Raw genomic sequence first — 11,593 nt, 5'->3', positions numbered from 1 at the left:
TTATTAATTTTGCCTCCCTAACCACCTAGTAACTAGGTAGGTCCTCAACAACCCAACTAACATGCTACAAACATCACTTTCTGAAATATATGTTGTTGTTTGCAACTCTAAAGACCCTATTATTTGACAATGCAATCTTACATAGAGGTAAAAAAAAAAAAAAAAAGCCTAACAGGTAATTGTTGCACATATATTTGACAACCTTCTATATTATCAAAGAAACTTACAAAAATTAGCTATCAAATTAATGCAGCTCATGTGAAATCCGGATATACCCATGGACACATAGTGTCCACCAATTCACTTGGTGGCCTTACCACCTTATCATTTTTTTGACACAAAAAGAAAGCTAGAGATTTCCTTGGTGTTTTGCTATTCACCACCGCCCTATGCAAGCAACTCTTGTATCTTCCATTTGAAAGTGCCTAAAAAAACACCAAACCCCAAGAATTAATTAAGCTTCTGCAAGTACAATTAATCCAAATTTCCAGATTTCAAATTCATGTTATATATGAACTACTGCAAAAATAATAGCTAGAATAACATACCATGAAGGTGTCTCTAATGTTAACAACAAAAGCATTGAAATTTGGGCTAATTGATCGCCATTGGTTGTCTACAAACACTTGGAGTCCACCAACTTGGTCTTGGTGAAGGATGGTTAAAGAAGTTGGATCACAATGAGGCCCTGTACCTAAAGTAAGTTCAGGTTTTTGACATGGTGGATAGTAGTTGAGCCTCATTATCGAATCGTTCTCTTCAAAATATTCCCTATAATGAGCTCGGCTTACACCTACGCTCATTCGTAGGAGTTCCATGATCCCTAGAGAAAGAGTGCTCATGGCCTTGCAATAGTCCTGGTAAACCCTCCTGATGACAGCAACAACAACCAAAAAAGATTGGAATTAGTACAAACTGCATGAACAAAAAAATGAAATATGACATGGAAATTGAAAACTAATAACAAAAAAGGTAGCATTTGTATGTACCCAAACGGCTTGAAATCTTCACCCATTGTGTTGGATAAATAGTCTTGGACAATATCGGATGAGTTAGTTTGAGCTGAATAGCAAAAAGAAAGTGTTTCTTTCCAAGGTAGCTTGTTAGAAAACCTGCCAGTGAAACTACTAGCATAACCACATGGGATTACACACAAGTTCAGCAGCAACATAAATGTCCATAACTGACAGACACACAGTAAGCAATGAAGGATGAAACTAGAACACATTATCAGTTAAGAAGGTCTTGACAATTGATTTGACATTGAGTTTCTTGAGGTGTGTATATGACTGCCCACAGCCAACAAACATGACTGGTGCCCCAGATATGTAAACCATTGAAAATGCAGCTCCAACCTATAACATGAACAGTTACACACAATAACATCAATCAAAAATTGTAGACCATGAACAGGATAAAAGTATAAAGCAAGAGAAAATCTCAATACTCCTTGCAGTTTGAAGAGTGACTACCTTATCATCAATTGTATCAAACTTTGTGAGCAAGATCCCATCTATCAACCTGGCACTAGGTGAAGATGAAAGGTCGGCTACTTTTTGCAGGGACATCAAGAAGCATAGTTCAGATAACTTACTTCTGATAAAATAATGATTGAACGGATAATGTTTTAAAAAGAGCCGGAAAACAATTTATGAAATCCTGGATAAAAAAAAAATCAAACCTGATCAAACTTGGAAAGCTGATCAACTGCATCATTTCCAACCAGTGCCTCTCCAACAAACAAGACCAAATCTGGCTTGTGAAGGGAAATAGGCTTTGAGAGTGCTCTCATCAATGGTTCATTATCCAAAAAAGCATACGAATTGTATCATAGCAAAACAACAAAGAAAGAACATGTAAGAAATACTTATATAGCCCTGCCATACACATAATTAGAATTATACATATGGCATAGAACACTGCAAAATCTTGCTGATAATACCAGCTAAGAGCATTCTCATCAAGTGTGCCAAATGCCAAATATTTGGCATTTGGCACACCAAACACCAAAAAACCCTTCTCATGAGGTGTTCTCACAAGTACGGCATATAAACAGATCTAGCTTAACAACCCTTGAAACATAATAGAAAGACAAACAGCTAAGAAAGAAAAGACAATGGGGAAATAATTTTTGGGTCAAATTCGGGACCCACTTTTCCAATCTAGCACATCCTTTTTGTCATTGCTGTTTATTTTATTACTTTTATTACAACAAGTAAGAATAGAATCAAAAGCTATTCTTGTACCTCAAAACAGCATCTTCAACTTCAAGTAGTCCATCACAAAATAGAAGTACTAAACTAATATTATGCCTGGTTGGTCTTTCTCTTTCTTCTAAGTTTTTTTGCAGTCCATCACAAAATACAGTAAGCGGTCCAAAAACTAATATTGTACTTTACTAAGCAGTCCATCACAAAGTAAGCAGTCTACTAAGCAGTCAATCACAAAATACAAGTACTAAACTAATATTGTATTTTACTTTCCTCAAACCATTTATTCTTTTACTTTATTCGTAGAATTTTTGCACTCAGATAGTGCAATAGGGATATATTTTCCTGAAGCTGCAATATCCACAAATACTCTGCTGCCTTCTGTGTTGCTGGATTTCATTTTCCACACACTTTGCATGCCTATTCCAGTCACCTATAGACAGGAAGTCTAAAAACTCGATTACTACGAGCTCAATGGCCTTTTCGTTTCTGCCCATATGCCCTCACAGGTCTCATCTTACCTATTTCATCAGACACAACAGCTTAATTAAATGAACATATTCAATAAAATGCACAGTACAATTAGCTAAATACGATGGGCAATGTAGAGGAAGAAGATACCGTCCCCGGTCCTGCAATCGGGCGCGTGTGCAGGAGGGCGTCGCGATCTTCGCAAACCCTCCACTGGCTAAATGTCCTCACCCGGTATCTGCTCAATCTGTACAGCCTCTTTGTGGGGGGTTGGAGGTGAAGGTCCTATGGTGGGCTCCGCATGCACTAGAGGTGGGGTGGGCATGCCTGGTGTGGGGACAAATATGCATCCACCATCATGGGCAGATCCACTGAACACTGGGGGCGACATACGGGGGGCCTCGTACTCCTGGCTAGCACCACAAGACATAGTACGGGATGGCCTAGCAGCATCACCGGCGGGGTGGGATGGCCTGGCGCCATCGACAGAGAATACCCAATCATCCTGAAGCCATGATTCTTCTGCGGCAGACTCATCCCCTTCCTCGTAGATGGGTTCTGGCTCAGTCACACGTCCGGGACCAGCTCGACCACCTCCACGGCGTCGACCCCCTCAAGACCCACCACTTTGCCCGCTGCGACCCGGGACCTATGTATGAATGTTGGCTGCTTCCGCGAGCGCATCAGCCAATTTAAGTCGGCCCTGCTCATCCACAACCTCTAGTGTAAACTTAAGGTCACTGTACATGTTGGACCCTTGGTTGCATCTCCGTAGAGACCGAAGCATTGTCCGAACCTGCAAAACAAGGGCATCATAAAATGAGGAACGCAGGTATGATGCAAAACTATAATAGGGGGTCATGTGAAATTATCTTTTTATGAACTTATAAGTAATTTTGGTTACAACATAATGAAAGTTGAAGGGTTTTAAACGGTCCAAACTGAAATAACTTTAAACTTAAAATGTAATTAGCTTGCACAATTCATATGCTTTCTCAACAGTCAAGTAATTCCAAGTTCTTTCCAATGTCTTCCTCAAATCCCAAGCAAGGATGAATCCTTACAACTTTTTAATATAACGCAAGGCAAATATTACACAAATATCAAGTATCAATATATTGTTAGCAAGTATCAATTAAAAAATGACCATAAAATTTAGGGATAAGATAAGATTAAGGGTGCATTGGCCTGATTGCAAATCTAAGGAAAGAATGCATGCATGTGCATGGTGGTCTAATCAATGAGAGCGCATAAAATGATGATGCTTTGAGTACTTCCTCATAATAACAAATTCACATTTATAATCGATGGGAACATAATCATAGTCTTTAAGCTGTAATCTCTCTCTCTCTCTCTCTTCATAAAGAAAAAGAACTTCAAATTATTTTAATGAATCTATTAATCTTTAAGTTTCCAAAGTTTCAACATCGCAATATTCACATGAACCAATCTTCTTTGGTAAGGAAAACAACCCATGTGGGAGCCAACATATAAGACTATGTAAACTCCTATGATAAGTATAGAATACAATGCACTTTTGGTTAACCAAACAGAGATGCTGACTAGCTTTGCACTCATCCAACTCAATAGGCCACATATCCATTCAATAAAGGAATTTCTCTAATCAAATCACTAATCAAAGTACTCTCTTTTAAATAGGACACAATCCTCTTCAACCACCTCAAACGGCCAAGGATGTTAAAGCATAAGCAACATGACCAAGGAAAATGTATAGGAAATCAAGGAAAAGTAAAAAGAGGGGTACTTCTTTATTTTCTAGGGAATCTAGGATTATGTTAGACCTTTATCTGATATATATATAACGATGCAACTTATAGTTCAGAAGCAACTGCAAATATTATCAAGAACAATAGCAAGTATTTGCATGGTAACTTGGGAGTTTTGAATAATGGCTGACATGCAAATTGTACAGCTTGCAAGAATGTGGAAGCACAATATGTGGAGATGATGGTGCCTCTGTATTCTTATGGGTGTGAGAAGAAAGTGAAGAAGACCTTATCTCATCTAAAAGGTATATTTAGAGGATTAATTTCCTACACTTATATTTTCAGGACAATAAGATTAATTATATTTCATGTTGCTCATGTATTTCGTTTGGAATAGTATTCATGTGTCATGTAAATTTCTGTTTATCTAAGTAGAACATCCAATCTATTTTAATGGAAAAAATACACCATTTATTTGGTACATGAGTCATCCCTCTTATATGGGGTGGTGGACCTCAGATGATATACCTCCTCCTTCCAAGAAAGCTAGGTGATAGTTGTATAAATTAAGTATAGCATATTCCATTTTATTGAAGTGTTGGTCAACCTACAGATAAGAAAGACTTCGACTTGGGTGGGACATGGGCTTCGGCCTGAGCATCTGCATGATTTCTATATGGGCTAAACCCAAGGCCATGAAAGATCAAAGTGCATTTAATTTTAGCCCCAAATCCATCCTCTCTCTGGGCTAGAGCAGCCCAATTATTTTTCCAAGAAATCAGACATGAAAAAATATTGATCTAAGCATGTTCAATCCATAGGGTGGCTACTCCTGCTCCTAGATTTACAAAGAGTCATTGTATGTGTCGTGTTACAATGACTCTTGCTGGTCCATTGAGTTAGGAAAATAGCAAATACCATTCACCTAATGAATGCTACTCTTCTTCCTAATCTCCCTTCTCTTGGTAATTGAGTACGCCATATGGATTTTATCAACTAATTAGTTACCTTTTACAAGAACAAGACAAATAAAACTTCTATCAATCTACTTTTATTTTTGGATAATTCCTTTATTACGAGAAATAGTAAAAAAGATAAAATTTTATATTAATGAAACCAGAGTCTTGTCGATGTTATAGTTCAAATCTTTCTATTGTGGTCAGTTTAAATGGAGGGAGAGTAAAGAGGATTAAAGTAAAGTTAGCCAAATAACTGTACTCTACTCTCCCCTCATCCGAACTATCCATTAAAGAAATTTGGTTCAAATCTCAAAATCTCTTATTTTTTGAAAGCAATTAATTATATTAATGAGGGTATAATTATTGACTTTCGGACTTTACCCACAATTCTGTATCTGACAGGTATCCATTAAGGAAGTTGCATGAATGTTGCAAATAATGGGGTCTCTTTCAGGTTTTTTTTCTAAACTATTATTTTTAATTAGTTTTCAATTGATTAACAAACATGATAGATTGGGTTTACATTTCACTTTTTGTGAAATTCATGTGTTGTTGTAAATTTTCTTGGCTGCATGCATTGGAAAAGATATTATCACTTTCTTCTCAAGTAAACAACCTAATAGTTGTCACATTGTTGTTGCGCAGTTGGTAAATCATGGAGTTAGTTCTTCACTCTTGGAGAAGCTGAATGATGAGATTGAAGGATTCTTCAAGCTTCCTTTGGAAGAAAAAATGAAGTACAAGATAAGGCCAGGTGATGTTCAAGGTAAAATAGCAAATAGCATTCACCTAATGAATGCTACTCTTCTTCCTAATCTCCCTTCTCTTGGTAATTGAGTACAACAATAAAGAGATTTTATCAACTAATTAGTTACCTTTTACAAGACAAGACAAATAAAACTTCTATCAATCTACTTTTATTTTTGGATAATTCCTTTATTACGATAAATAGTAAAAAAGATAAAATATTATATTAATGAAACCAGAGTCTTGTTGATGTTATAGTTCAAATCTTTCTATTGTGGTCAGTTTAAATGGAGGGAGAGTAAAGAGGATTAAAGTAAAGTTAGCCAAATAACTGTACTCTACTCTCCCCTCATCTGAACTATCAATTAAAGAAATTTGGTTCAAATCTCAAAATCTCTTATTTTTTGAAACTAATTAATTATATTAATGAGGGTATAATTATTGACTTTCGGACTTTACCCACAATTCTCTATCTGACAGGTATCCATTAAGGAAGTTGCATGAATGTTGCAAATAATGGGGTCTCTTTCAGGTTTTTTTCTAAACTATTATTTTTAATTAGTTTTCAATTCATTAACAAACATAATAGCTTGGGCTTACATTTCACTTTTTGTGAAATTCATGTGTTGTTGTAAATTTTCTTGGCTGCATGCATTGGAAAAGATATTATCACTTTCTTCTCAAGTAAACAACCTAATAGTTGTCATATTGTTGTTGCGCAGTTGGTAAATCATGGAGTTAGTTCTTCACTCTTGGAGAAGCAGAATGATGAGATTGAAGGATTCTTCAAGCTTCCTTTGGAAGAAAAAATGAAGTACAAGATAAGGCCAGGTGATGTTCAAGTCTATGGAACCGTGGTCCGATCCGATAACCAAAGGCTTGACTGGGGTGATAGGATGTATATGATAATAAACCCTCTTCATAGACGAAAGCCTTACCTCTTTCCAAAGCTCCCTTCATCTTTGAGGTTCCCTCTCTCTCTCTCTCACATTTATCATTTGTTTTGTTTTTCATAAGCTTTACAAACTAATACATCGTTAATCACAACAAAGAAAGTTATATTTATTTTTAATTTTGTTAAACTAGCATCAATTATATTTATTGTTATATAAGTTTGTTTTTAGTAAAATTTGTAGCTTTCCCCTTCTTTATTTTTTTAAGCTTAAGTTTTGGGTCACTAAACTAATTTTCTGTTTTCACTAGAGAAACTTTGGAGGCTTACTTATTAGAGTCACAAAGAGTTGCTATGCAACTTTTTGGTTATTTGGGAGAGCTCCTAGAGATGAAAATGGGAGCGATGGAGGAGTTGTTTGAAGATGGGATGCAATCTGTGAGGATGACATACTATCCTCCATGCCCACAACCAAAGATGGTTGTAGGTGTCACACCTCACTCAGGCGCAGCTGGTATCACCATCCTCCACCAAGTTAATGGAGTCGAAGGTTTTCAAATAAAGAAAGATGGTGTTTGGAATTTGGATACTACACATTCACTAAGTTAGTGAAGAACTTAAATCATAGTATGTTTCTCACTTTAAAATATAATGAAAGATAAAACTCATTTTCAGTTAACGACAACAATTATTGTGAAGTTTTAATTACCAGATAAACATGCTGAAGATATTTAATCAAATAATGGTTTCAACAAAGGTTCAGGAATTGTTGCCTTACCATGAGTTCCAGTATGCAGACTCTAATGTTATGTACCTCCTTGTGCTGCCATTGTACCATGTCATGTACTCAACAAGGTATGTCGTATCACCATCCAGGAGAGGGGCAGCGCGAACAAGTTGCCCTCGGTTGGCCCATTGCTGAATATGGGCATCATGTTCTACCACCCAATCCTTCTCCCATTTACCCTGGAGGGATATCTTGTGAAGGTCGATTGACGTATCCACGACCATTGGAACCGGTTGCTTCATTCCAAATTGACGGAGGACCTACTCGGGATGATGCCCTTCCACTATCCAAAAGTATATCAGTGGCACCTCGGCCCTCCAAATATGCTGGCCAGTAGAGCAATACGCAGGCAGGGAGGCCAGTGCAAACGTGTACGGCTCCCACACAATCTGCATAAATGAATCGTTATTTTAGTGATTATGTGAAGATGGATGGTTGACATTTGTCATGGAACTTAAAGAGTATTTATCAGCACATTATTTGATTACTACTACACTACAGTTTCAGATTTGAAATATCTAAACACAAGCAGGTTTATGACAACATGGACTTATTCCCCATAAAACGCACACTAGAAAAATGCATAAAAATTAGACAAGTTGCATATAAATATAACACTCAATACAGGCTTTTCATAGCAACTAGACATATCAAAGATGAAGGTGTGCAAAACCAATCATTGCGGAGACCTCAAAAGTAGGAAATTGTAAATATGATATACAAGATACAAAACACTAAAATGTAGTTTATTACCAAAAGGTTGAGACAAAAAGCACAAAAGTTTAAAAATAAATAAATAAATAAATAAATACAATAGGGAAATAGGTTAGAGCCAAACACACTAATATTTTAATTTGGTTTCATTGACAATCTAACCATACACTAACACACTAATATTTTCCCTAGTTTCATTGACACCGTACATAACTAACTGAAATTTAGGGTGTTTAAGCTCAAACGTGAAAGGTTAAAATTTATTCTTTCCACTCGGTATTTTTTGTCAACTCCAATTATTTTTCAAGTACTTTGAGCACAAAAATATATATAAGGACTCATTGCAAAACACTAATGTAACTCAATAGAATTCATGGTAATAAGCAACTTATTGAGTATAGTAGATTTGATCTTATACCTTTTTTATAAATATTAACGTATTGTAAAATTATTAAGCTAATATGATTGCACAAGACATCCCTACGTTTCCTCCATTTGTTTAGTAAAAGTTTAGATTTCAACCAATTTTTGGTAGCTTCTTCTCTTTTGTTTTAACAAGCCTTTCTTCTTTTTAATTGTTGAACAATATTCTTTATTATTATTATTATTATATTACCTATGTTTCAAAATTTCATCATTCTATATTAGGTTGTGAATTGGATGGCAAGCCAGCAATGGCCTATAAAAACAATTGGACCAACTATTCCATCGATGTACTTAGACAAGAGGTTGGAGGATGACAAAGAGTATGGCCTTCATTTATTCAAGCCTGATGTGGATGCTTGTATAAAATGGCTAGACACAAAGGAAACTCACTCAGTCGTTTACACATCGTTTGGAAGCTTAGCATCCTTGGGAGAAGAGCAGATGCAAGAGCTAACATTGGGCCTAAAGAATAGCAATTGCTACTTCTTGTGGATTGTTAGAGAAACTGAACAAAAAAAGCTTCCTACTAATTTTCTACAAGAAACAGCGGGGAAGGGACTTGTTGTGAGTTGGTGTTCTCAATTAGAAGTATTGGCTCATAAGGCCATTGGGTGCTTCATGACTCATTGTGGATGGAACTCGACTCTTGAGCCATTGAGCTTGGGGGTGCCAATGGTTGCAATGCCACAATGGACAGATCAATTGACTAATGCAAAGTTCATTGTGGATGTGTGGAAGGTAGGGGTTAGAATTAAATTGGATGAAAGGGGCATAGCTACCAAAGAAGAAATAGAGTTGTGTATAAGGGAAGTGATAGAGGGAGAACGAGGGAAAGAGATGAGAGGGAATTCAATAAGATGGAAAGAATTGGCTAAAGAGGCAATGAATGAAGGTTGAAGTTCAGATAAAAACATAGAGGACTTTGTGGCAAAACTTGTTTGCTCATGAAGTTAATGTAAGCAGCAACTCTTCATTTGAATAATGATCAAGAAAATGATTTCACTCTAGGAGGATTTGTTTTAGTGATGGCAAGCATCACCAAGTTTGAGGAATTTTATTTTTATCGGAACATTACTTATGTCTTTTCACTATAAGGAATGCAACATTATTTTTTTAACAGGTAATAGCAAATTTAATTTTAACTAGGAATAGACTCTTCTTGTACAGGAAGAAAAAATAAAAAACCAAAAAAAAAGGAAAAAATAGAGCAATCGTACTAAAGATAAGAACTTCTAAATAATAGAGCCCACAGTTGTCTTTACTTTTAAGGAACTGACTACTGTGGAAAATCTTTATCACGTTGAATTGAATAAAATCAGTAAAAGCTCCCCTGTAATTTTAGTTCATGAATTATTCACCCTCCTACTTCCATAGAGCGAAAGCATGGAAAGAAAATGGAGGGACAGGAGATTAGATTAGAAATTGTGATATACAATGCTAAAGAAACAACATTTTTTCACAACTTCATAAGATGTCAAGTAACTCAATTAATAGATATTAACGTAATGTTCTGGCTATATGTTCTGGCTTTTTACTATATGTTCTGGCTAGCGATAAAAAAGAACCAATTAATTTTACTATATGTTCTGGCTTTTTATTTCAAGATTCAATTCCTAAAGAATTTGGAAGAAACTGAGAGTAATGAATGTCTTAAAACTACAAAAGTCTCAATATACAAGATATTAAAGTTTTCTGTCATCGAGGTTTATTTATATATTAAGTAGCATGAGCAAACTCTATTTTATTGCAACATCTATGTAATTGAGATGTGAAAGTTGGGCACAATTCAATCATGCATCACAACCAAAATTGGAGGGTTGACTTGTTAATATGCAGTGTAATGGCAGGTGTGTCTCCTGCCCAACTAATTGAGAATGTACAACATAACTGGACCATGGTCGTAAAATTTGTTCATGCTCAAGTAAGTTTAGATATTTCGGTCCAGCACAACCAACCTAGCAAGGAACCAAAATTCTGAGATCAACTCAATTGAGGGAAACAAAAATAAAAACTTCAAATTGTGGCGAATTGAGGTCGTAAGTTAACCGAATACGAATACCTGCTCTGCCCGTACTGTAGCCAATGACGTTCGGTACGCAGCAAGGACGTGTGTGGCATGCTGTGCGATGCTCTTTGGCCCGCTCCACCTAGCAAACATGGGGTTTAGACAAATGGTCATTAGTGAACTTTCGTGTGATGAACTGTGAACAATGTCATTACTGAGAACAATGCTTTATATTTTTAATCCATATAAGCATTAGCAAAGTTTCGTTTCTTTGTTAGTTTGGCATATTTTTAATTATATCAAAGAGAAAAATTATATATAATATACTATTACACTTAAATAATGAGAACTCAATGAACGTACCTAATGGCAAGGGGCCCTGAGTGCACTGGCGGTAAAGGTGGCCTCGCAATTGGTCATATTTGTGGGAACCTTGAATAGGCCCACAGCTGCACCAACACCAGTGCTCCTCTAATCTGCATCGCATCCTTCATGGATGCTCTACAAAGGTGCCTATAGAGCCAGGCCAACGCTGCACTACCCCAGCTATATTGTCTCGCATTGCTAATTGGGTTGAGGAGCTGCAGAGGCAGGAGTGAGACCCGGTCCACCGACTTGTCCATGAACAATAGGGCCCCCAACCAAACAAGTAGGT

General features: G+C 36.5%; 2 protein-coding genes and 1 pseudogene across 2 annotated transcripts; 2 read left to right on the top strand and 1 right to left on the bottom strand.

The window, feature by feature from the left end:
• Positions 1–206: 206 nt before the first annotated feature.
• On the bottom strand, positions 207–1,559 carry LOC112016650 (gibberellin 20 oxidase 2). Its single transcript, XM_065770448.1, has 4 exons — positions 1,473–1,559; positions 990–1,355; positions 549–870; positions 207–425 (listed from the first exon to the last, which is right to left on the bottom strand). Exons 2-4 carry the CDS (start codon positions 1,226–1,228, stop codon positions 255–257), a joined length of 732 nt encoding a protein of 243 aa, XP_065626520.1. The 5' UTR covers positions 1,229–1,355; positions 1,473–1,559; the 3' UTR covers positions 207–254.
• Positions 1,560–3,500: 1,941 nt separating this feature from the next.
• On the top strand, positions 3,501–7,615 carry LOC112024839 (protein SRG1-like; annotated as a pseudogene).
• A 1,514-nt stretch (positions 7,616–9,129) lies between these two features.
• LOC112024863 (mogroside IE synthase) lies at positions 9,130–10,052 on the top strand. Its single transcript, XM_024057513.2, is given in 1 exon segment — positions 9,130–10,052. A coding segment is annotated over 1 exon segment (714 nt). The 5' UTR covers positions 9,130–9,167; the 3' UTR covers positions 9,882–10,052.
• The last annotated feature ends 1,541 nt before the right edge of the window (positions 10,053–11,593 follow it).

The sequence above is a fragment of the Quercus suber genome, unplaced genomic scaffold, assembly GCF_002906115.3.
Source record: "Quercus suber isolate HL8 unplaced genomic scaffold, Cork oak 2.0 scaffold_31, whole genome shotgun sequence".
NCBI lineage: Eukaryota > Viridiplantae > Streptophyta > Magnoliopsida > Fagales > Fagaceae > Quercus > Quercus suber.
Note: the sequence above shows the minus strand (reverse complement) of the source record. Positions and strands in the feature narration are given on the sequence as shown.